The sequence below is a fragment of the Neocloeon triangulifer genome, unplaced genomic scaffold, assembly GCF_031216515.1.
Source record: "Neocloeon triangulifer isolate White Clay Creek 2 clone unplaced genomic scaffold, ASM3121651v1 ptg000009l, whole genome shotgun sequence".
NCBI lineage: Eukaryota > Metazoa > Arthropoda > Insecta > Ephemeroptera > Baetidae > Neocloeon > Neocloeon triangulifer.
Genome location: NW_026775551.1, coordinates 3,386,180 through 3,413,005, shown reverse-complemented (window position 1 = coordinate 3,413,005; position 26,826 = coordinate 3,386,180). Strand labels below are relative to the sequence as shown.

At 34.6% G+C, this 26,826-nt stretch overlaps 3 protein-coding genes and 1 long non-coding RNA gene across 5 annotated transcripts in view; all 4 read left to right on the top strand.

Moving 5' to 3' along the window:
- Positions 1 to 5,554: 5,554 nt before the first annotated feature.
- Positions 5,555 to 7,065, top strand: LOC132195487 (kelch-like protein 3). Its single transcript, XM_059617507.1, has 5 exons — positions 5,555 to 5,688; positions 5,737 to 6,006; positions 6,062 to 6,341; positions 6,578 to 6,823; positions 6,871 to 7,065. Exons 1-5 carry the CDS (start codon positions 5,555 to 5,557, stop codon positions 7,063 to 7,065), a joined length of 1,125 nt encoding a protein of 374 aa, XP_059473490.1.
- Positions 7,066 to 7,748: 683 nt separating this feature from the next.
- On the top strand, positions 7,749 to 9,417 carry LOC132195223 (uncharacterized). Of its 2 annotated transcripts, none has more exons than XR_009441622.1 (4): positions 7,749 to 8,279; positions 8,382 to 8,605; positions 8,677 to 8,774; positions 8,844 to 9,417. It is a non-coding gene; the product is annotated as an uncharacterized LOC132195223 (long non-coding RNA). The 2 variants fall into 2 exon arrangements; XR_009441621.1 differs by having other exon boundaries at positions 8,664 to 8,774.
- A 277-nt stretch (positions 9,418 to 9,694) lies between these two features.
- LOC132195486 (influenza virus NS1A-binding protein homolog B-like) lies at positions 9,695 to 10,913 on the top strand (the record flags this gene model as incomplete). Its single annotated transcript, XM_059617506.1, has 4 exons — positions 9,695 to 9,962; positions 10,125 to 10,329; positions 10,396 to 10,680; positions 10,739 to 10,913. Coding segments are annotated over 4 exons (933 nt in total), but the record flags the coding sequence as incomplete, so codon positions are not given.
- Positions 10,914 to 22,781: 11,868 nt separating this feature from the next.
- LOC132195135 (ras-responsive element-binding protein 1) overlaps positions 22,782 to 26,826 on the top strand; it is a 65,703-nt gene continuing 61,658 nt past the window's right edge. Inside the window, exon 1 of the mRNA XM_059616923.1 lies at positions 22,782 to 22,891. The gene's annotated coding sequence lies outside the window, so the exon portion shown is untranslated. The remainder of the gene's footprint in view (positions 22,892 to 26,826) is intronic.

Genomic DNA, 26,826 nt, shown 5'->3' with positions numbered 1-26,826 from the left:
GTTTTGGATGGTCTGCGAACCTATTTCATGAGCAAGGAAAAAAATCAGCAAAATTAATAACCACGAAAATTCTAAATCTTAAAACTCTAAATTCAAGTAACAACACCAATTCTTGAATTTTAAGATTTCGAATTTTTTGTTAAGGCTTGTGCAAAAAAACAGCTCGATAAATTTTTGATGTTAATTTTTTTCTACATTAGCATTGCTTTTTGTAGAAGTCAGTTTCAAGGAGCGACATAGTGAAAAATTGAATATATTGGGAGAACTGAATTTTCTTATAGAAATTTTCTAAAATAATTTTTTTTCTTTCTAAATTTGCCTTATAAAAAATTGACCAATATTTCACCGATATCACCCCAATCGAGGTGGGAAAATAAAATCAATTTGTCAGTCAACATAACAAATTTGGATTGATGTTATGAGAAATAAAAGCACGAGAAGTTTTATTTACAGTGTAGATATCATAAAAGCTCCTTGTTAAAATGTGGTTTTTAATTTTGCTGATTTTTGTATTTTTCCTGCTGTAAAGAGGGTCGCAGAAACTGATGGAGCCGTTAATGTTTACAAGGAGCAAAAGCCCCATCTATTTATTTTCAATGATCATCTTTTTTTTAGTGTTAATTTTTTTAAATTACAATAGTGGTTTATTTTTAATAACTTTTAACTTACTATATTTTTAACTTTTAAATTTGTTTATAATATTTAGTTGTTAGAAGCTATTTTTATAATTTATTAATTATTAATTTAAATTAAATCTTTTTTATGAAACAAGCAGATCGACTTGGAAAAAAGCAGTTTGAAGACAAATGTTAAAATAATAATTGAATAATATTTATTTGCCTTTGGTCAACTGACATGTACGCCAGGTTTAGCAATAAAGCTGTTAGTGTTTGCAAATTCTGTTCCATTGATCTATGACAAAGGCAATTGCTGCCCATAATTGGATTTTATCTACCCATTGCCCTTCACTACCAGATAATTTAGAAGATTATTAATTGTATTATGTAACCAATGCGAGATGATTGAGAGAGAAATTTATCGCATCGATTAACATAAAAACATTTTTCATCTCCGCAGATAGATTAATGAGATTCCTCCGTTTCTTTTAGATTTTCATAATTTCTATTTGGCTGCTGCTGTGCGCGGTGTAATAATAAAGAAAGGAAAATAGTGTGTAATAACCGCATGGCTTTAATAAAACGTATGCAAATGTAGTTGGCAAGAAAACAACACGCGAGGTTCGCTTTGTGAGTTGCATACCAGAATAAGGGCGTAGTTCTTTATTCAGCAGCACAAACGGCAGCACCACTATTCGCGCGCTCGCTCGCATTCTTCTCTAAAATATAATGTAGCTTTAATTAAACATGAAAGTGCACGTCGGAAGGTGGGCGCGAGTCTAAAATTCGTGTTAGCGCCCAGAGACCCTCTTGTGATCAAAGCGGTTTAAAATTATAAAGTAATTTGTCTAATTTCACCGGACATTTACCACAAAAAGTCGCCACCAAAAAATAAAAAAAGCAAAAAGTATGAAATAAAACAAAATGATATTATCGCTTTAATTGAGTTCTCTGTGGAAATTGGTCATGTTATCACTTCAATTTGACTGCACTGTTTTTAATACTTCCTATCACACCTCGCCATGCCGTAGAGATATATTTTTAATTTTATTAATATATAATTTTTGTTTATAGTTTTAATTAGATTTTATTAAATTAGACAAAAATAATTGTATATAACAATTTAATAATTTATTTGCTTATAAAGAACAAGAAGCATCTTTAAATTCATATTAATTTATAGTAAAAATGTGTCCCAATTAAATTAAATTAACATAAGTAAATTGTTTAGTGCAGTAATTACTAAAATATTTAAAAATAAATGTTTAAAAATAATTTTATAGATTTTTTATATTTATTTTGATTAAAAAAAAAATATTTTTAATACTTACTTTAAAATAATAAAATTATTATAATTTCTTTTTTAATGATTATTAGATTTATTAAAATTTTTGATTAATACAATTTTATTTTAAATTATCGAAACTTTAGTTTTAAATTTTTATTTAACTTAAAACTTATTCTAAAGCAGAGGTTACAATATGACCTCTCTAACGAGTGCTTTCACAAATTTATCATTGAGAATGCATTATGTACTATAAACTGAATAATATGAAAGAAAAAAAATCTTAAAATAGCATAGTTGGTAATTTAATGAGGTACAAATTTCTTTATTCTTATCATTTAATTAAAATAAAATTATATAAATAACAATCACAATCGAGGATCGAGGATGTGGTGAATCAAATTTAAAGCCAAATCTTCCTCACTGGGCTTTTTAATTTACAAATCGTTTTGATATCCCAGCAATGATCAATGATGAAGAGCTTGACCATTAAAATAAATCCAATTCATAACCAAAAAAGCTTGGTTTTCAAAGAAACAAAAGTTTCTTTATTCAAAAGGGCAGAAGCAAAACAGAGAGCTCAATCATGCGTCATTAGAGATGCTGCTCAAATTACTCTCTCGTCGTTTTCTGTTTCCGCGTCGCTTGGCTTGAAATCATCTCAGCCGTCCGCGCGAGAGATGCATCCGAGGGCATCAGGGCAAACACCCAACCCTTTTTTACTGAGCTGCTGCCAGATTTGAGCCGTGTAACGTTTTTGGTCCGCGTTTGGCTTCTTGTCAATGAATTATCCGTGATCAATCAACGGTGTCTCCTGCCATCATCGCATCCATCGTCCCAGGTACATTGCGGGCTTCCAACATTTCTTTTTCACGCCCAACTCAAGCTCGATCCACACCGCAGCTCTATATAATTCGATTGCTTGGGAATTTCACGCACTTTGTCACGGCCAAGCGTTTGCAGTTAATTAGGCCAGTTTAATTGGCCGTTCAGTTTTGTCTACACGTCAAAATTTACAATAAAATGAGATGATTTTCATGAATCATAATTTCAAAGTGTAACTTGCAATCTTCATAAAATAAATTAAGTAAAAATAATGAATTTAATTATTTCTTTTTCCAAGCTGTGCAATCTAAATGATTTGTGATAAGTTTGTGGACATTTGATTTTATTTTCATCAGAAAAATTTACTTTTTTGAATACAAAATTCTTATAAATAACAAAACCTGCAAAATCAACTTAATGACTTTGAGAAGCAACAAGACCAATTTGTCCCATTTACAGCTGATTTTTGTAGATTTAAAAATAAATTTTAATTTGGAGATTCATCATTATTCAATGGGTGGGTCCGAATATGAGAGAATTGATTCGCGAAGCGATTCTCGAGAAGTGATTCTTGAGAAGTGATTCTCGACTTTGGTTAACTTCGAAAAAAGTAAAGTTTGGCGTGCATTTTGATTAAACAAATCACCTAAAGTGACAAATAATTGTTTAAAACATTTAAAAATTAATTATTTTATTGAAACTGCTCGCCAAACTTTACTTTTTTCGAAGTTAACCATAGTCGAGAATCACTTCTCAAGAATCGCTTCTCAAGAATCAATTCTCGAGAATCGGTTCGCGAATCAATTCTCTCATATTCGGACCCACCCATTCTCTACTCTCCTTATTTGAAATTAAAATCATGTTTTGCGTAAATAGACGAAAATAAAATTAAATATCAATGAAAAAACCGAAAAAACATAGTGTGAGAATAACTTTTATTTCCACTCTTTTGTCATTTCATAATCCAAACTCACAGCACTTGATTTTTATAGGGTCGGTTGATAAACAAATAATTTCCCCCTGGATGTCAAGTCGCAACCTTTGAGCACAATTTAATTTGTTAGGTAAAAAAGCTTCTTCTTGGCACCGGAGATGAGAAAAGAGCAGCGCGGATGCATCCGGTGGTGAGCGGAAGAAGAAAACGAACGAAATGATAATAATGACCGCGCCACGCCACCGCTATACACATTTATTCGCGGGCTGATGCATTGTTCGGCGGTCGTCAAGAGAGCGACTTTGTTATCCTTTATAAGAGAAAAAGCTGCTGCGGACGTTACACAAAAAGAGAGACAGCCGCGCGCGCATCAGCAGGTGCGCTAATCACTTTAAAATCATCTACACGCCGCCAACAGAATATAGAGGATGTTCAAACACGCAATTACATCTTTCTCTCGGCAGAAAAGAGCCACCGAAGAACGCTGTCAAGCCGAAAAGTAAATAAAAAAAGAGGCCAAGCGAGAAATCGGATTTCAAGATAAAATAAAAAAGTTATATCAAAACATAGTGAAGGTTTTACGTTTTTTATACAACTAATTTTAACCTTGATTTTCAAAAATTATGGTCCATGAATGTGTTTAACGAATTATTTAAAGTATTTTCATAGCTTTTTTTATTTAAAAAATTTAATTGAATTATTTTATATAACAGGAAAGTTTAAGAGCTTAATTAGGCAAAAGGGATGAAATTATTCAATCTTTGAACATTATAGTAATTATATCTTATATTTATGTTGCTAATTATTCCTGCAAATTATTTTCTAACAAAGTCAGTTGCAACAATATTAACTGTGCAATTATCACTTCCAAAAGTTCCAAAAGCGACTGGAGTATTTATATTTATTTTTTTGTTTTATCTCTGTAAATTAAAATTAACTCTTTCATTGAAATTTTAAAAAGTAAAAAATCTATTATGGTCATTAATTTTGATTTTAATAATTTTAATTTTAATAAATAATAATAAAATAAGATGCATAAATATATTAAAAATAACTCAAGTTATTTTTATAATTATTATTAATATTTTAAGTGTAAGAAATTTAATTATAAAAATATTTTAGCGCGCTTTTCCTTGCATAATGGTCGAAGTCTGTTTTTGTTAAATTATAAGGGAGGGCAACCGTTTGGGACGGTTGGAGAATCGCGCTAATAAATTCAGGTGTCTTTTATGTATCCTGAAATGGGATGGAAAAAAATTAAATGCCTCGTATAGAAAGATATAATTACGTTAAAGAAGAGCAGCAGACGCAAAATGTTTGACAAATGTGGGAAGCGGCAGGTGCTGAGGAGCCGCACAATTTTCACAGAGCGCGCGCGTTTCTTCCAACGGACAAAGTTGCCACACGGGCCGGCGCATCACAGGAAACACAAATTAAGTGAGAAGCAGCATATTTAAATTGGGTATGCGGGGATGGCGTTTATTTTTTTATTTTGCAGAGATGGCTTTTGAGACGATTTTAAGCATTTCTCAAAAGAAAAGGTTGTTCTGGAAAAACGTTAATTGTGATTTTATCATGAAAGACAAGCGGATTATGGATAATCTTTTAGTATATTTTTTAATTGCGTACACACAAAAAATGTAGAGGTAATAAAATAAATTTTAAATTATTTTATTTCAAACATTAAATGTTAGCACAAATTTAAAAAAAAGGCATTTCATAGATAATAAAAATTGTTAAAGAAAAAACGCAACAATGCGGTAAAATTTATAAGACATTCAAGCACCGTTGCAATAATCGGAAATATTAAAGAATTTTTGTGCATAGTTGATCATTTTCACATTGTTGCTAACGGTCAACGATTTAAAATTTGAAAATCGACCAAGGAGCAAAATGTCTGCACTCACGCGGCAGAAACTCTGGGAAGAGCGTTCGCGAACAAAATGCGACTTAGAGGTGGAAAGCTGCGACGGCGGCTTTGTTTTGGCGCACTCGGAAGTCCTCTCATCAGCCAGCCCCTTTTTCGAGTACGTAATTTGAATTTTTAGGAGAAATTCGTCCAAGAATTTTTTTAGGATGGCCATCTGGGCCCAGAAACATATAATGAAAAACGTTGATTCGGAAAGAATAACGGTGAAAATTCCATGCTGCTCCGCATCGACAATCATCGAACTGATCAAATTCATTTACACCGGAAACTTGAACAAACTCAACCCTTTCACCGTGACCGACATCTACAGAGGCGCCGATTTTCTCTGCTTGGATAATTTGGCGCAGATTTGTTGCGACTATTTCAAAAACATCATCACCTTCAACGACTGCATCCAGCTCGTGCAGACGGAAAAGTCATAAATTTTAAATTTTAAATAATTGTAATTTTAAAGATTGTTCATTCCACAGCACACCATGGCCAGATAAAAGGCTGGAGACTCTTGGCTGGGCCCATTTGCATGCCAGAATAAGTTATGAGCGCTCGGCCGACGTTCTCAAGTCCGTCAGCGCCAAAACGATGGCCGCGCTCGTCTCCAGCGACAGACTCAACGCGCCAAGGGAGGAACTCGTCTGGGAGTTAATTATTAGCTGGGCTGGTTGTGATGCCGCAGACAGAGCCCAGGACGTGCCCAAGCTGGCGATGCTCCTGAGAATAGGTTTCTTGCCATTCAGCTACGTCCTGAAAGAGGTATAAATTATTAAAAAGAAGTCAAATCATTTTATTTAAAATAGGATAATTTCTTTGAAGAAGTTGACACTCGAGGAGATGATCATGGAAATGAAGAGATCGTTGCAAAAAGATTGTATTTATTCAAAAGAGCCGTTTGTTTTTGAATAAAAACATTTTTTTACAACGAGGAAAAGCCCGATCTCTTCATTTTGAAGAATAATTTCTATTTAAATATAATTCTTATGAAATAACAGATTATTGAAAATCCCATGGTGGGTCACGCCACGGATATTTGCACAATCATCAGAAGGAGGAACCTCGAAGCCGACGCCGTCGTTTCAAAAAGCGTAAATCATTCCGGCGCTGTTCCCACCTTCATGAAGCCTCGTCTTCCCTACTCCCTGATTCTGATTTTGGGCGGCAAAGTTCTCCAAGGCAACGCATCGGCCAGCACCGACACGGTGCAAATTTTCGACTTCCACACTCAGCAGTGGCTCAAGGTTCACATTTTTAAAAATTTACACAGTAAAACCAATTTTATTTTCAGCCAAAGGTGGAGCTGCGTGTGCCTCAGGGCGATGATTCCTTCAGACGCTTGGCATTCCAAAAGGTGGTGCTGCAAGGTCACGACCTGTACCTCCTGGGAGGCGCGGAGAACGGCGCGCCCAGCACCAGGTGCGACAAATTGGACCTGACGTCTCTTAAATGGAGCAGGGTGAAGGACATCTCGTTTGCAAAGTAGAATCTAATTTTTTTTTTATTGAGTATAAATTTATATAATTCATTTCAAGGACAAGTCTTTGTGCGACCAGCCTGGATGGACAAGTGATGGTCGCTGGGGCCGGATTTTTCAACAACTCCCACAAAGCAAAATATAATGCCAAATCATCGAACATTAATTTTTAATTAATTATCAGTCATTAATGATTAAAAATTAATGTCACATTAATTTATAATTAATTGGTAATCAATTAATGACTTCAATTAATGTAACATTGTTGGATAATTAATGTGTACATTAATCTGAACTGTTGAAAATTTTCCACAGATAATAATTTTTTATCATTAATTCATAAATAGTTATTAATTAATTAATCAAATTATTTATGTTAATTCATTGAAAATTACTTATTTCAATTGATGATACATTGATTAATAATTAATGATGTCATGAATCAGAATCCAAGAAAATTTCCAAAGCAAATAATTTTTTTAAATATTAAATAAATAGTTATAAAATAATGATGCACATTGTTTATTTAAAATAATTAATAATTAATTACCACAATTAATTTGACATTGTTAAATAATTGATGCGTTCATTAATCAAAATTGAATAAAAATTTTGAAAGTTAATAATTTTTGTCAATAGTTATCAATTAATGCATTAATTAATTTAAAATTTTTAGGTTAGCTAATGAAAAATTATTGACCCTTAGTAATGATATATTGATTAATAATTAATTAGTTCATTAATCAAAATTGAAGAAAATTTTCTAAGTTCATAATTTTATTTCATTATTTGGTAAATAGTTATTAATTAATTACTCTAATTATATATATTAATTAATTTATAATCAATGACAAATTAATTGGTGATAATTAGACAAATTTCAGTGCGCGTGATCAGAATGGGTGGGGGAAAGCCGCTATTTTCAAAATCGACAAAGTGACTGTTGACAACGGTTGGGTCGCTCATACAACTGCCGATTTTCGTCCAATTTCGGGCCGATGCAAGTGCCGCGCGGGGGTTATGGGCCCTTTCGCGGACGCTTAAGGTCACCACACGCCTTCCTCAACGTTTGCCCTCGCAGGAAATGAAGGTTTGACGCTGGAACTCGACATTTTCGCAGCCGCGCCGTGAGTTTTGGCAAAAAATTTGGGCCGCGATGTGATCGAGTCCCCGTTTGTGCTTCTCGCCGCGCTGAAGCCGCGTGTTGGAAGGAAAAGTAAAAGGTAATTGATTTTTACATGAATTTAATTCGAAATTAGCAGATAATTGAAACGCGTGCCATATTTAAAAAAAAAAAAAATATTTTTTACATTGCATGTTTACAGATTTGATAGAGCAGCGCGCCGCATCGAGACGGATTTTGCCACATTTGATTGCCAGATCCCACCCTGCACCTGCCCTGTGAGGAGATGAATCTCTCTCGCCCTCGCAAATCTCTCGAGAGACAATTAAAAAGAGCGGTCAGCGGTCATGCCAGCGCAGCTGACAATCGGATGACTTCGACTTCCCGTCACGCTGCCGAATGACTTTTGGAAAAGAATATTTTTTTGTAAGTTAAATTATATTTGCAATCAATTTGTTTAAATATACTTGTTTTTAATTTTCAGTTATATTTTTTAGGTAGTCTGATTAAAAGTAAAATTGAGGAATGAAGCCTAACCGTCTGCAGTTAAAAAGAATTTTGTAGCTTCCTAAATTTCTGCCGACATAATAAAAAGGTGGGTTTGCATCAAATTAACCTGAGACATAACCATATTTTGTATTCATAAAATTTATGCATTTTGCAGACTCCGCCAATCCTTATTGTGGACACAAAAATTGGAGGTTTTTGTACAAATGGCCTGCCTATTAATTGAGATGCAAGACGGTTTCCAGGGACAATTTCGTCCAATGAATGAAACCCGACGCAGTTGTTCAGCGTAAAGAACGTGATAATTATAAAATTTTGTGGCAATAATTATTGTTTTTTGTAAATAAATTTAATAGTCTTATAAAACAATTATTATCTTTCTACTTATTTCAATTTCAGACATTTTGGATCTATGGATTTGTCTGCAAACTTGTGAGTATCTTACAAAATTTGTTTCGGATGTCATGAATTGTTGTGAATTTTTAATTTCAACTTAAATAGATTATAAAAAGTTTATAATTAAATAAAATAATTAAAGACAAGGAGATACGGAAAATTAATAATAATTCATTTAGTTCCAACATTTTAACTATTGAGTTTTACGGAGCATTTAGTATTTAATTTTTTAGTGTTTTCAATTGTATAAAAAAAGTTGTCACAACAGTAAATGCAACCAAAATTTTGTAAGATATACCAATTTTACAGTCAAATTTTAATTAACAAAAAATTAATTATGAAATGATTTATTAATTAATTAAAAAATTATTTAAACATTAATGACTAATTAATTATACATTAATTATGAAACATTAGTAGCTATTTTGAGCAAACCAGTATTAATTTAAAAAATAATTTTGAAATGATGCGTAATTAATGTTGCTCATTAATGAGTTCATTAATGCCACACTGTAAAAAAAGCGTCACACAAAATTAATGAAAAATTAATGGAGTGCATTAATGCATCAACATATTTAATTAATGAAAAATTAATTTTTAATTAAATTTTGCTTTGTGGGCTGCAACTCCACTGAATTCTACGATTCTGCATCAAACACGTGGACAGTGGGCCCGAAGTCAAAGTACCCCAGAAGTTCAGCCGGAGCTGTTACCATCGGACACTGCGTCTATCTCATCGGAGGGCTCGACGGCTTCTGGACACTGCCCAAAGTTGAGAAATTCGACTCCGTGAAGAGAGAGTGGAGTTTGGTCGCTCAGCTAAACGAGCCGCGCCGGAGCGCCGCTTGCACAGAATACAACGGACTCATCTACGTTTTTGGTAAGAATTTTTACAAGAAAAAATTGATTTAACTAAAAAAATTTATTCGATTTTTTTATTCAAGAATCATTAAAACTTATATATTAAAAAAAAGCATCAAATTTTATCTTCTATATTTTATAAAATTTAAATTTATGCAAATTTTTTTATTTTTCTTATCAGGTGGACTAGACGGAACTCGATACCTCCGCAGCGTGGAGCGTTACGACCCGGCCACGAACACTTGGATGTTTCTTGCCCCGATGCCCGAAGCCAAAAGTCAAATGGCATTGGCTGTCGTTGGCAAATTCATCTACTTGTTGGGCGGCGTCACCTACATGGGATTCGTCAATTCTGTGGACGTGTACAACGTTGAGGAGAACCAATGGTAAGTATTATTCGTTTCAAATTTGATTGAAATAAATCTTAAATTTAAATAAATTGATCTTCCCAGGACGACGGGTGTGAGCCTGCCGAGACCCACAGCAGCCGCCGCGGCAGTGACGATCCATGACGTTGAAATTTGCTCTCAGCTTGTTGACCAAGACAATGACCTCCTGTTCACCTCGCGAAGATTTGAAGCGTGGGAACAACACCAGCGTGTGTCGGACCAAGTTGAGGACCACGAGGATGAGGCATTCCACTTATCTGATTCTGACAACGACAACTTCTTATTGGATTTTGATGGCGACGACGATGACCCTGAAGAAGACGATGGAAATCTTGTGTTTTTTTATTGGTAAAATAAAAAAGTATAATTTAAAATATTAACCTAGGTATGAATTATTATCTTTTAGGGAAGGGGAAAATTCTGACGATGAAGGCATGTGGGATTCAGATTATTCACTCTCAATGAGTGACATTTTTGGAAGTGGAACTTCGGACATCTCGGACGAAAGTACCAACAGCGGCAACGAAGAAGATCCTGAGGGTGCTGCCCTGCGAAGACTTTTTGGATACGACGTCATTTGAATTATCTCAAGTTATATTTAATTTCGTTCACATGCTTTATAATATTGTTAATTAGCTTTTAAGAGTTCGTCTCCAGAACAAAAAAACAAAAAATGTGTCGACTGTAATATTGAGTCAGAGGTAACTCTTATATGTGTAATGATTAAATTTGAAAACAATAATTTAATTTATTTCAATTGTGAAACTTTTATTTTACGGTATTTTGATTGAACTATTTATAATTTTTATTAAATATCACTCGATAAATTTGATCAAAAAATAAATAAATAAACTTATTCCTTGCCATGAAAGAATTAAGATATAATAATTATATAAAATTTTTATTATTTAATTACTTTTAATGAAATTAAGTTGCACGCTTTGCAATAATTTCAAGAGGCGGTGCGTCATGACGGTGTCTTGCACGTCGCCCTTGTCATGTGTGGAGAGTTTCTCTGCAGCGCCGGCCGCGACAAGCCCTTATCACCCGCGCACGCAGCGAGAAGGAGGACACAGAGAGGGACACTCAGGTGCCATCGCTGCACACGGAAAAATAAATAAGCACCTTTTGTTATCATTGAGGACAACTGCCTGCATCACGACAGTCGCTGCAAGAACAAAGGCTTTCGGAATCCTTTGCGCGCATTTTATCTACTCGCGTCGTCACTCGGGAGGAAAAAACTCGATTTCCTCCCGCATATGCTGCTCGTCCGCGTCGCCGTAATTATTTTCCTTCTCATTTGCGCTCCCGGCGCGGCGGCTGCTTTTTTATCTCTCTCGGACAGGAACTGCCGCGCGCGGGTCTCTTCCACCGTTGATAAGAAGCACAATATATCACTCTCCTCATTTGTGCGTAGTGCTGGACACACAAGCTAATTGGTCAAGCTATTTTTATTTTATTTTCTCCTAATTATATAAATCTGCACTTTAATTGAAGAATGAAATGCCAAAGAAAATTCGGGCTGTTTTGTCGCGAACTAAACAAAATGTTTTGCAAAATTTTTAAGTAAAGTTCACATTGTAATCACTAGGCTCGTGTTTTTTAGTCGATCAACTTTTTTTCCAAGTCGCTCGGAACGTTACGCATTTTCTGCATGAATTAAGTGATTTAATTACGATTGGCACCTATTTAAAATCGACTAATTCCATTTCCGACTAAAGCCACTAAAACAGACTAAAATGACAGACTTTTTCAACTTTTTAAGCAAAAACTAGGTTTTTCCAGACTTTGAAACAAAATGTTTGCCAAAAAATATTTTGAAAAGCTTGGTTTATTTATTTGAAAAATTTTAAAATACAGATTTTATTTCAAGTGACTGAAAGTAGCATTTAATAATCTTAAATTACAAAAAATGAATAAAACATGGGATGGATGAAAAATTAATAATTTTCAAGAGAGGAACAAACATGTTTTTGAGCATTTTTAGAGCATTATAATCATAATTTTATGACAAGATATAAATTTTGTTCACAAATATCAAACAAAACATGCATTTAATCAAATAACCCTGTGAAACTATTTTCAAAAAATTTATTTCATAACAATATTTGCAAAAATTCAACGGTTTCAGCAATTGTATCCTAGCTAGGAAATTTGAAAATGATGAAAAATGGGTGATAAAATATTATTCATGATTCCAAAAATGGAGATTCAATAATGCAATCCTAAAAAATCGATTAAAAGATTATTTTCATGTAAAAATCCGATTTTAAAAAAATCGACTAAAACCGACTATTTTGGCCAAAACCAGCTAAAAAGACGACTAAATTTATGTAAAATCAACTAAAAATAGTCAACTTTTTGACCCCTAAAAACCGACTAAAATGCACGAGCCTATAGTAATCACATGCAAGTTTAAACAAATTTTACTCGGAATTAAAAATAAAAAAATAATTATTCATCGCCACATTTTCCTTATAATCTCTAAGCTTTATAAAAATTATTTCAGTGGCGTAAAACTATTTGAATTTTGATTTGCAACGCTAATTGTAAGTGCTTTCACGCGTGCTTTTATCAATCAGAGGTGACCGTTAATGAACTGTAAATAATTATACTGAAGACGGGCGATTGCAGCAACGAGTCGCTGCTGATTTGCCAATACGAGGCGCATTATTGTTATTGCGCTAATGAGTTCACGACTTGTGCACTTTTACATTATGCAAAGTTCAACAAGAGTTAAATCAAAATATTTTTTATTCTAAAATTTACGGATTTATCTGGAATTAAGAATTAAAAAATTATAGAGAACAGCGCAACTGAAATTTAAAATCTAATTAACATTTTTTTATTTAAAATTTACGATCAACTTATTCAACTTCCTGGATCTATTGTGCGGGTATTTTACTTTGCATATATACCGGTCACGGTTTTATTTTTATTTACTTTCTCCGAAATGCACTGCACATTTTAAATTCGTTTTGATCACCCGAAGATGACCCTGCCGAGGCAATCGCGTGGAGAAATTTTCTCACAAGCACCCGCAGTGCACGTGTGAACGAAAAGAAAAGGTGCTTTTGCCGCTGCACATCGGAAAATGGAATATTTGATGAGCACCTGCCCCTCGTCTCAATTTTCTATATATTTTATTGATCTTTTGCGACGCACTTTCTTGAGAAATGATTTCCTGCGACAAATATGCAAATACAAATGTGGCCCGCTCTTTTGTCGGTGAGAGCGCTCCCGATAATTTTCTCATGATCAGTCACACACATACACATCCCTTTTGGTCATCACGATAAATGAAGTCGCAGCTAGTCAGGTGACATGTCAGTCGATCCGCGGCTGATGCGCACCTCATATGCAAATTGTCGCCGCGCTCAAAAATTCTCCCACGCTCTCTCAAACGCGCTCATCTATATTATAATGAATCTTTTCTATTGTGGATCTGAATAAATTATATCGCAAAAAGAGTTGCTCAATTCGCACCTATATAGAGGTGATGAAAATGACTCAATCAAATGAATATTATCAGTAGAAAAAATATTGCTTGAAGCTTTTTTTTTTAAACAATCCGTATTTTATTTACTTTTTTTCAAGCTGAAAATTAAAATTATAAACTACAAAATTATTAAGCCTCAAACATTTTTGGAAGCTATAATGCTTGAACAAAATAATTAGTGGAATTAGAAGAAAATAGAATTTATATTTTATTTTCATCGCATCATTTTGCTACGATCTGAAATTTTTGCGACTGATTTTAACTCTTTGCGTTAAAATATCTCACACGCAAGGGTCACAGTGCTTCTGTATTTGTATTGAAATGTAATTGGCTTATCCTTGACAATCCTTTATTGCTTTGGCGCCTAGGGCAGGATATTGGTTTTCTTCAAAACAATCAACGACTGCATTGATGAAAAGTTGAATTTAATATCAAAATAATCAAATATTACACAAAACTGTAGAAAATGATATCTTCGTTGAATTTCTCATTATGAAATTCATAATAAACGCGCGTTATTTCTCATTTGTTTTTATCACTTATTATATTTATTTATAGTAATTATTAATTAAAAATAAATTTTAAATTAAAATTTAGAAAATTTTGAAAAGTAAATTTTAATAACATAAAATTGTAATGTGTCAATTATTTCAAAATTTAAGTAAAAATAATATTTAAATAATGCATTTTATATAAATTACTTTACAAAAAGCGTTTATAAAATATATCAACTCTTTTTCACAGAACTGTTTACAAAATCTTAACAGAGCAGCTGCACTGCAATTAAACTGGTCGCTGTGCAAGAAGCATAAAAAATACATAAACCCTAAAGGTATAAGCGACGCTTAGTTGCTGATAAGAGTTCCCTAATGGGATGTAATTGCTGGAGAGAGAAAAGCATAGTCAGGATGCATGAGCACCAGGCCGAGGCGTGATCGAGAGAGCAAAAAGCAGCAGCGGCGACAAAGAGAGCGAGCACCACTTTGCCCCCCGCGTGGACCAGAGCTGTGAGAATGATGGGTCGTTCGTCGGCACTGCACTCTAATAGAATTTAAGCTGCCCCCCACGCAGTTAGAAAAAAATCCAGGTGACACCTTAATTGCTGCGCATCCTACACCATCTCCTCCATTTTCGACATTTCATGTATGTCTCTCCATAAAATTAAAAATGCTTTTTCATCACGCCGGAGTATTTTGTTCACAGAGAGAGCCCGCATCCTTTTTCTATGCTCTGTAATCTCAGGTACTGCTTTTAGCGCTCCTCGTAACGGTCAACCGCGCACGCACTTTATCTACCGCTTCGGGTCGCCGCGCCATTCCCTTTTGGAATGTCAACTGCTGGATGCGGACATATACGGAATATGATGCTCGCTGCCGACGGCGGATTAACCGTTTTTGGACGCGTTTCACCTGCCTAATTAATTTCACATTCGAGACGCAGCTTGCAAAGCGCAGAGAGAAAGATCGATCGGTGTTGATATGCAACCTCATTTGCGCGCAAACACTTGGCCAATGATCGGTTTTGCGAACCAGTAAAGCGAGAAACTAGATTGAGCGTTTAAAAGTATTTCATAGTATAAAGTTTTTAAATTTAATTTAAATTTTTTTAACAAAATAAAAAAAAATAATAACATATTACAATATTTACATTGATTTTTTTGCCTATAGATGCTTTTAATATTTAAAATTAACTGCATTAAAATAAATATTAATGTTTAATTATATTTTTTAATTTATTGAGTATTTTATTTAAAAAAATTTCATTTACAATAGTTATTTATTCATTTTCATTCTATTTTTAATTGCATGTAAAATATAAAACAAAATTGATAATTGTGTAGATCATGTGAATAAAAATCAATCTAAGTTTGAAATCATAATTACGGTGTCTTGTCAATTTTAATTTAAAAAAATGTAATAAAATACAATTAATTAAATGGAGCATTCATGTAATTTAAGCTTATTATGAAGTCTCCGCTGACGCCGAGAATTGGAGGCGTGGCGAACGTATCACGAGATATAAAAGGAGGCTGCGTGGACCATCTGAGTGGAGATGGTGCGCGGCTTCTTCTGAGCAATTCGACTCCCCGGCTCGTCTCGCATTGGCTGGCGCCGCAGATCCAGTGGGATTCTGCGATCAAATCTCGCTCTCACGCCAACCAGCACACATGCCGCGCCGCCGCATCAAACCGTACCGCTTCTTGTTTCTTGTCTGTATGTTTTTGCGTAAGACAATAATTGAACAAATTTAGCTGAATACCTTATTATTTTTTAGATTCATGATTCATTTTTCCATATTATACATTACAATTTAAAATTTTAAATATAAGGGAAAATTTATTCGGTTCATTTAATTTCCAATTATGAAACAAAATAAAATCAAAATTTCCTAACGAAAGACGGAGATAGAAGATTCTAAAATAAATATCTAAACAATATTTTTTTCTTCTCATTATTCATTCAATTATTTTTTTTTAATTTATTTAATAAATAAATTAAATAAATAAATTTTTTTACGCTTCTTATTCTTTTTAAGAAATATTTTAAGTTTGCTGGAACTGGTATTATTTTAATTAATTAAGACTAAATCACTTATGCCATGTAACAACACGTCGGTGTAAACTGAGTGAGAGAATAATAAAGAGAGAGGCAATCTGCTGATGTGTGACCTTTTCTGCACGTGCCGCGCGAGATGAGTGATGAGCGGAGCGGCAGCGCAGGGGGATGAAATGTCAACGAGCACAGGAGATGTTCCGCGTGCAGCAGCCCTGCGCGCGCTATTATGTTCTGTTGATAATACAACAAAAACTCTGCGCGTAAATTGAAAAGATCACCCAGGAGAGAGATTTATAATTTGGTGAGCTGTGGAACCTAACATTAAAAGAATAAAGAGAAATGGAAAATGATATACGGCTCATTTCTTGAATAATGGAATTTGAGTTGCACGAGTCTGCAACATGCAACACTGAAAATAATCCAACTGATTTGCAGAATAATTTATATTTTTGCATTGAGCATCAAAGATTATAAAAAAACATATAATTGTTTGAGAAAGTTCCATAAGAAAAATAAAATAATTTTCATTAAATTTATTTTAACATAAATTATTATTTGTTTGAAGAAGTTGACGCTCGAGGAGATGAGCTCCGTTTTGTTTTTGAATTAAAACAATTTTTTGCAACGAGGACAAGCCCGATTTTCTTTTCATTTCAATAAATTATTAATTTTTGATTATTTGTTCAAATTATTACTTCACATTGTATTACACTAGTTGAAAAAAATTGTTTATTTGAGAGAGAAAATGGAATGTTGGGCAAAAGACAAAACGGCACCACCACTAGCAAGAGTTTTATGTACTAAAACTTCCTTGATCAAAAAGACCCCCATCCGCAGCCGCAGTGAGCCTCGGTTGACTTTTTCGTCTAACAACTTAATCACAAATTCTGTCTTTTTTAAATGATACAGAATATTGATGAGCCATCATCAGGTGTTTGTTATTTAATTTTGATTAAATAAATTTAAGTAGTTTTTTTATTCAATATGTTAGTTTTTAACCTCAAACAAAAAGTCTGCATTTGTGTAGTTTGAAATTGAATTTTCTTTGGAATTTTTTAAACGAACCCCAAAATATTTTTAATTAAGCACGGTGCGAAATTTTTTAAAGACTGAAGTTTGGCCATCCTAAAATAAATTACACTACCAAGGGCCAAACATTTGAAAAATTGCATTATTTATGTGACAAAAAAAAATCTTTTTTATCGTGCAAAAAAAAAGGGCGCGAATAAAATTCAAGTGGCAATCCCCTCTCTCCAGCAAGCTTTGCTGGGCAAGAGCTGCATTTTATTGTTGTGTCATCATTGAGAATCAATAAAGCGATATCTGTGGGCGCTGCTCTGGAGAGCGAACTCGAAAAGAAGCAGAGCAGCCCCGGCGCTTGGCCCCGGCGCTGAGCACACAAGCGCCGGCCGACAAAGCAGCTTTTCCAGATCGAACTCTCTGCGTCCTCGTGTATACATTTTTTATGATGCCGCCGGCCGCCGTTGGGGCTGTTGTAATAATACATAATGCTGCAGCAAACTCGCGTGCTGAAATTCCGACTGCCAGCAGCAGCCTCTGCTACAACTTTTTCTCTCTTTGCTCCTTCTCGTGGCGCGGTTCGATCTGCCGGGGGCGTGGTTCGTGGTGAGGCCGTCGCCATGGAGACCCTAAGGGTCAAACTGTACATAGGCAACTACCGGCCTGACTGACCCTTCTGTCCGGCACAGAATAAGAGACGAGTCCAATCTCTATGATTACGCAGCAAATAATAAATAAATGAATAAATAAATGCAAAACATGTTGAATTTTTTGGCAGAATTTTGACACATTATTAATTATAATGTAAACTCTAAAATCGTAAAAAAAAATATATTTTGTATTAATTAAATTTTTTGTATTATATCAATTTAATTATTAATTTAAATAACTATTTAAAATTTTTTAATTTTTTTAATTTATAATTTTTTTACTTGTAATTATACTTCTTTATTTATTTTGAGTTTTTAACATAATATTGCATCGCAAAGAGACGCTTGCAAAAAATAATTTAATAAATTACTGGAGTCAATTACTATCACTGTACCAATATTGAAAAATTGAACTTTTCAAGGATGACAAGGATGCTTGAAATTAAATTATATTGAAATAGCTAGATAAAATTATGAAAATTATATAATTAATATCAACTAAACGTTCGACCCTTTGAAAGTTCATAAAACTATTTGACCATCATTTTAAAAATTGAGTGCTCAATATTTTTATATGTTTATATGATCAACAAAGTGCCAAAAAATAATGAAATAGTAGAAAAAATTATATTTAAAATTATAAAATTCATTGATTTTGCTTTTATGGTTTTTTATGCTTCATTTTTTCAAAAACTTTTTCCCACCCCTTTTACTTGCCGCTCAGATTATTTTAAGCCACCTGCTTTCTGCTCCACGCACAATTTTCATTCTCATTTATTAGATCATCAAACGTGATCGCTCCATCACCCCCGCATGATAATAAGCTTCGTAACTCACGCATCGGCCACGCATCAGTTGCCATGGAGGTTTGTATGATACAACATGTCACACTGCATCATAATATTAGGCCCTGCAACGATCATTTCACGCGAGCAGCTGAAAAGTTGCAGCTCTCCTGTTTTTCATATAAATAATAAAAAGAGGCAGAAGGATTAATTTGTGTTTTTCAGGGTCCGCAGTAGGCGAAAATGCGACATTCGGTGCCTTATCTGCGCGAACAATATATAAATTTTGTGCGCCGCGGCACGGATAAAATGTTTTTGGAGGGAGATAGAAATCAGCCGCCTCATTAATATTATTGTTGATATATCGGCTGCTGTGGCGTGTAATTGTTTTATTATCAGCTCGGCATGATTTCGCTTTTTCGCCGCGTCTGTTTTATTTGTTTTGGAGATTGACCAACCTGATGTTTGCTGGATTTGTGTTTGATATTAGACATCGGCGCAGCGATGACCTCGAATCGGTGTCGAAATCGACTTTTTTATATGAGAGTTTTCGCAAACATTATACACTGGTCGCTGGTTTTCGGTTCGCCAATTAGAAATGTGACGTATATGCTGCCGAGAGTATTATGGGTTTTCGAAACCCTGCTCGCGGAGAAAAGGGCCAGCAGAACAAAATACATGTAGAGAGAGGGACGCTCGGCGCAGATGATGATAATGGAATTAGGAAGAGAGGGAAGCCGCAAAAGTTGCTCATCTTTGACACTCTCGCGTTTCTGCGTATTTAATCTCACCCCCCAAATTCACGCCCACGCGACCTCCGCAGCCGTCAACACGGAATAACAACTTTCATTAAGCACCTAGAAAGTTTTGATTACAAAAAAAAACGACACATATATAGGAAAAAAAATTATTTATATTTACACAATCTGCAATTTAAATTCATTTTTTTTTTAATTTACATATTTTTATGTTCACTAATGAACTTGTTTAAAACAGTTTAAAACAGGAAACTTTGCAAGATTTTTATGGATTTGTAATTATTTTCAATCTCAAAATAACTATAACTTTGAATTTGACAAATAATTACAATTCTCTCCATATAAGTTTTCATGAATTCCTCACACTTTGTTTAATAGTTTGGACACGACAAAACCCTAGGGATTTTAAGTGCCTTTTGGGGTCAGTTCGTCAGTTGTACTTTGTTTTTTCATTTTTCTTTTGTAAAGAGGTTCGCCCGGTTTCAATTTTTCATTTAATTAAAGTATATGTTGCTAATGGGAAACCCTTATTTGTCAGAAAAAAAGACATCCGAAAATTTTTTTCGGCATTTGTCCGAAAATTATTCATCAGAAATCATTTATCAGAACCACAGTTTTTATTTATCCAAAATCCATTTATCAGAAATTTATAAATCAGAAAACTCTTTTGCTTGCCCACAGGTTTGAAGTCTTGGTTTACGTGAATTTGACTAAAATCTAAACTTATTGATAGCAAAAATGTTATTATTTCTTGATTCTGATTTTGTGAGCAGAACAGCCTTCATAAGATGTGAAAATTAAAAATTATTTTAATCAGCATTAGATCACTATAAATGCATTAATTTAAAACAAAGCATAACGATCTGAACTATCTTTCATGGCAGATGGCACTAAATTTAGTGACAATTATAATTCAATTTGAATATGTACAAACATTTGTTAAGCATACAGCTAATTATTCTGCCATGTCAGTTAATTTTTTTTATTAGCATACAAACTGCATTTAGTAAAATTAAGTAACAAATTCATTTTAAATTTATTACTGTTGTTTTTTTATTTGACTTTATTCGTTTATTGAAAAACTTTTTGTTGCAAAAGAACCGGAATTGTTGGATAATTTGGCACAAATTAAAACACAAAATTTAAAAAAGAGTGGAAATAATATTTATGTTTTTCATGATTCTTCATTACTTTTAGTATATCTTATAAGCTATAAATAAATAAAAAAATATAGTACTCGTTTGACAATCATCAGGACAATATTTCCATCCCATTTTTGCATAAAACAGAGACGCCGTAGCCTGTAATTTGCACACACCTCCATACACGAGAATGAAAAGTTTCCCGCGTGCTCTTTCCTCTCTATCATCTTCTCGGAGGCCGAACACTTAATTTCCCAGCAACATGCAGATAGCGAGCACGCCAAGGGAAATATAATTTCAGAGCAGCCATGCTAGATTTTCCAGCAGCGAAAAGCAGAGGAGATAAAAGAGGCCAGGCGTAATGAGATTGCAAAGGCTTAAGGGCAGTAGCAGCCCCTCTAGCTGCAGAGAGCAGATGGGGTGGATTCAGTGGAGCGCAAGATCGCGGCCGGCGGCGCCTGAGCACCGCGGCAGCCCTCCCACTCACCCTTGGCGCGCGCGGCTCACCCCCAGATTCGGTGCTGCAGCATTCTCCGGGCTTCAATCTCAAGTTAAGCATGCGCGAGAAAAAGCAGCGAGGGATGTTTAGTAGGGTTTCATGATCTCCGTCTATTTCTCTCTGCACCGCGTGCCATTAAAATATGCGCTCGGCCACAAATCTTGCGCTCGCTGTCTCGCGCGCGGCCCCCCCGTTATTATATATATTGAGCTTCACTCTATGGCGAATTCTTTTTCTTATAAACATAAAAAAAAACTTGCCACTTTCTCCGAATGAAACGTTTCGTGCTCTCTGTTTTGAGATGCAAGTAAATCAATTTTCCCGCAGGACGCCCTGCTTCGTGCTGCGTGCGTTTCGCGCCGGGCAGATTTGATGATTGCCCGTTCTGACTAGGCCATTATTGTGCATAAAAAACGATCTCCGGCGGGTGACAGCAAAATTGAGGTTTGCGTGGAGGGAGGGAGAGAGTTCGGCCAACGCAATTTCGCCAATTTCGCAATGGGCCCATTTCTATATAAATGTCACTTATGCAGAATTTTGTGGACGCAGTTCTAGAACAAGTTTTGTGAACCAGTTCTCACTTAGCAATAAAATAGTGAGAAATTTTTTTCAAAATCGTGCACAATTACACGAAAAAAAAATTCCACGCTCACACTAACAAATTAGCAGTAACTTTTCTTAATTTTTTGGAGAAAAAACCTTTTTTTTTCTTAGTTTGAAAAAAAAAACTTTTTAATTGTTAAAAATGAGTTATAAATTTTAGTTAATAATTTTATTACAACCTGATATTTTTTTAATTTTATATTATTTTTAAAATAATTTGTCAACAAAAACATTTTATTTATTTAATTATTAAATATTTTTTTTTATTAAAAATTTACATTTATATAAGTTACTTAAAATATTATTAAATTATATATATTAAATACATATATATATTTTAGCGAATAATGCCTCTATGTCTAATTAACGGTATCCCATCCTTCAAACCTACATACATTTGGATGAAAATGTATTTTTTTTTAATTTTAATAAGTAATGTTTCAGTCTAAAAAATTATCTTCCCGCTGAAACGGTTCTATGAAATTCTATTTCAGACAAGAAGTTCTAATAAATGAAATTAAATTTAGCAAAAAATAAAAATAGCCTTCGAGTCAGCTTACATATTAGCTCTTAACAAGTAAAACTACAAATTTTTTATTTAAATTCATTTATTTTGCAGATGAATTTGCGTCACTTTCTCAGGCCTGAAAATATAAGATACAAATTCGCGTGCAGCTTTTTCGTCCTTATTTCGTCCGCATTCAAATCTCTGAGGGCGTTCGTTCGTCTCCTCGAATTTTGGCGAGCCGGGGATTTTGCAATGCAAATGAGTCGCTGGAATTGTGCGCTGTGCGTGTGTCGTGTGCGCGCTGGATCAGGCGCGCGTGGAGGCGGCGGCGGCGGCGGAGACGGGCGGGAGCTGGAAAAGCTGCTGCAAGGGCAGAGAGGCAGGGGAGAGAATCGTCCGTGGGTTGCAAGAGCGAGAGATCGATATTTTGGCAGCGGATCCATCGCGCTGCCCGCGCCCGACTCACTCTGCGGCGTCTCGTGCACCTGCAACCAGCACCCCCAACTCACCCTCTCTCGCATCTCGCCTATCTGGTCCAAGGTAAGTCTTTTTCTTCCAGATGACCTCTAGTGCGGCAAAAATGCGTCCAATTTTACACTCCCTTAAATTATTCTAAACTTTTCCGGTCTAATTTTTAGACCGAAAAGGAGAAATCTTGAGGTAGCTTTCCCGCCGTTTTTTTTTTATTATTATTATAAATTTTTGGAGCAGATTTTTATAGGTGTGGTTTGAAAAGACCAATTTTTGAGCGGATAAAAGAGTTATTTAGGTATTTATTTTATAAACTGTAGGAATTTCTCAGCCGGTAATTTAATGGAAAAAATTACACATGAAAAAAGTTACAAATTTATTTACTTCAATTTAAATCTCATTTAATTCTGCCATATCTTTTGAATAGTTAATAAATAATTTATTAAAAGAAGCTGTTTTGCGACTCTATTTACGTGGTGAATTTGCAACTGTTCATATCTCTCTAAAATTTATCGAGTGCGGAAAGTAAGCGAAATCGGTTTTGAAATTTGTTACATGAAATCTTATAATTTCAACTAAAATTTGAAAAACGCCAAAAAATTTAATTTAATTTCTTTTTAATATTTTATAATATTAATTCAAACAATAGTCTTGCTCTTCCCATCATATCTTATAACACCAAAAGTAAAATAGTTTGCTGTGCACACAGTCTGATTGAATCAGAGGGATGCAATTTTAAACCAGCACGGCCAAATATTGACCCAGGGTCATCGTCGGCACTTCTTCTTCTTGTTCTTCTCTGCATTGTGTGTATCGCCGCTGTTGGTAGACGACGGGCGTCCTCTCTCCTATTATTCAGGGGGCGGTCTCGATCGTACCACCCTGGGGATGAAAAATGATCCTTGCAACGAAAGTCATTTGGCTGCGGCGCCTGCCGGTGTGTGTGTTTTGCACATACATAATATATCGCGCGCGTGCAGAATGAGAGCAGCACACGGAGCATCACATATCAAGTGATAAAAGCAGTCAACAAAGTCGCGCCGAGAAATGACAAATTATTGATCTTCACCCCAACGCTACAATTTTTCTTCTGTTCACCTCCTGAGCCGATGAAATTGCTTAATGGAAATTTTCAAAAAGATGCACTTCTTGATAAGGCTACGAAAATTTTAATGAAGAATTATTGAAGAAGTCTGTCAGAATATTTAAAAAAATTATGTTATTTGGTGCCCAGCTGAATGCTAAGTTTTATCAGCTTCATTTGCGTGCCAATTTATGTTTTATTTTTACAAAAAGTTATGATGCTAAACTGATATTTACAAAAAGTGGGCTTTTTTAAAAAATTTTATAATTAAATTTAAATTTTAAAATACAAATTACTTTTAAGTTTTGAAATTTTTTCATTCACTCTGTGTTTTAATACTAGAACGGGTTACAAGTATAAATGGTGCAATGAAATATTATTTTAAATAACTTAAATTTATAATTCTTGGACTTTTTTTATTAAAATAAAAAAATGAAGATTTTAACGGTTTTTTTATTACTTAAAATTTGATTATTTCTAAACTATTAAAGAAATATTAAAAAAAAACTTCCAAGAACATCAAATACGTCAGTGCGGCATCAATAAAAAGATCGTGACACAAAAGCGTGGTGCGCAGCAATCTTGAGAAAATCTCTCTTTGGCTGGTCCCACAAAAGGACCTTATAAATTATTCGGCTGCTTTTCCGAGAAGGCGAGCTGCGTTTCCCGGCAAAAACGGCCACCCCACGAGCAAGACGCAAGACCAGCCTTTCGACTTTTCAACTCGGACACGTAGAAATGTAAAAAAAAAAACGCATCACGTGCAAAGGACTCTTTAGTCAAAAAGCGAGCGACAGGGAGAGAGAGAAAGAGCGGCTTTTTGTATATAATGCAGCATGTTTTGTGGGAGGTTGCTAATGATCTGGGGCTTTTGCTGCACGACAGATGAACCGAGTCACGCGATGGACCTTACCTGAGTACATTAGTAATAATATTAAACTGCGCCGCCACTCTGTCTAGATCAATACCGCGCCGGCAACCGACCACATCTCCCGCGTGTGCTGCTGCAGAGAGAGAGAGCAGCGCGCACCCTCAGCCACCCCTCGCCTCTCCGTGTACGCGCCCCTATATCAAACCTATCTGATCTCACTATAACTTTTATCTTATTTGAATTATGCGGACATTCGTTCGTGGTGGAAATTATTTTTATTTTATTCATTTGGACTTTAAATCTTAAATTTATCTTTAATTTTGTTAAAATTTTATCAGTTGTGGCCCAAAAGATGAAATCTGTAGTCTTAAAATTTAATTTAAAGGAATAATTTGTTTCCAAAATGATATTGTTTTCAATATTTTTTGAAATGCAGAAAAACAATAATAATTTTTTTTAATTCCAACCCCTTCTTATATTTTTAACTGTAATTCTTAATGCATTTCACCAGTACGGTTTGCAAAATTGCATGGAAAAATCTAGAAATAAAAACCAAAGTTTTTGGGAACTGAAAAATAAAATTGCTCCTGTACTATTTCATCTTTGGTATTGAAGAGATGTGTCTCGATTTCCTTTATATATATAGAAATTTATTAAACACAAAATGTGTACAACATTTCAACGTATACAATTAATTATTTATAATTCATTCTCGCAGCTTCAGACAAGCTAAGCTTAAATTATTTTTACAGCATTCACTAAAATGATACAAGTTAATTTTCCTCCCACATTTTTCACATTCGCAATCATTATTTACATTTGAATGGTAATTTTTATTCTTATACAAAATAGAAAGTGAAATCCGTGTACTGCATATCTGGTAATTAAATGTCTGTTTTCAAAACTTGGTTTCTTCCAGCTCGGATTAGTCATTGCAGGAGTTTCATAAAATTGAGGATCAATTTCTGAGATTTTGTAAAGCTGATTTCCTTTATCAAATTTATATTTATATACATTAAAATTTTATCTTTTTTTAATTCATTTTTTACCCTTTCTTTGTCGTTATTTATATCCTGCACTTGTTATTTGAATCAAAGCGAAAATTTCAGTTTTAATTTAAAATAGCGACATTTATGTTTTATATATTTAAAAAAATCATGCCTGTTATTTTCTTTCGTTCGCATGCTGTAAAATTGTACATCAAATTAATCAAGCAAGTTTCACGTCCCGTCTCCACCCCCAAATGATCTGATCTCATGACTCGACATCTGCTGTCATGTTAAATTTCACGGAAAATGCCAAAAGGTCAAATCACCCCCACACCCTCTGGCCGCGCATCAGTTCGAAAGAGAGAGCGAGGTGATGATACACTTTGCGGTCGATTACGTTCATCACGAGAGAGATTGTTCATTTTCATCCCCGGCCGCAACTAAACAGTAGAGTTTGTTTGAAAAGCAACACACCCCCGGTGTTTTAATGCACTTTGCGTCGAGATGTGGCGAGGGATGATGATCTGCACCACCCCCGGGGGAGGATGAAAGAGCAAAACTGCTCCACCCTACAACGTAAAATGCGTTCGACAATAGTTTAGGGTGGCAATTGACTTTTAATGCCTCGTTAATTAGCTGATGAGAATTGCATTTGTATGAAAGAAAAGGGGTGTCCGCGCGATTTGAAAATTTTCTGCGGAAAAGTCTTTATATTCATCGCACGATATGAATTAGCTTTTTTAAGGGAGTGGTTGCGATTCCTTGAGTAGAAAAGCTGCAGTTCTTTTTGACACGGAGGGGATTCTGCAGCGCAGTGTGGATGAAAGTCACGCACGCAACTCCCATTTCCGGCATTTCCAGAATTTCCACCAAATTTCCAAGCAATCCTCGCCCAACTGCGGACAAACTCATTTGCGAGATGGATTATGGTTTCCACGCAAGCAAAATTTTTACTCAAGCTTACTTGGAAATAAAAAGTGATTAAGAAAAAGATGAAAAACGTCTGGCCTGTTGTTTTGTAATAACAATAATTTGTAAATAAATATTATGAAAGATAAAA

What these genes read in the sequence shown, in the direction of transcription:
- LOC132195487 (XM_059617507.1), top strand. Translation starts at nt 5,555, where the DNA reads ATGTCTGCACTCACGCGGCAGAAACTCTGGGAAGAGCGTTCGCGAACA. An exon ending in TCAGCCAGCCCCTTTTTCGA is followed by an intron (nt 5,689 to 5,736) that starts GTACGTAATTTG and finishes GAATTTTTTTAG; the next exon opens with GATGGCCATCTGGGCCCAGA. An exon ending in TCAGCTACGTCCTGAAAGAG is followed by an intron (nt 6,342 to 6,577) that starts GTATAAATTATT and finishes ATGAAATAACAG; the next exon opens with ATTATTGAAAATCCCATGGT.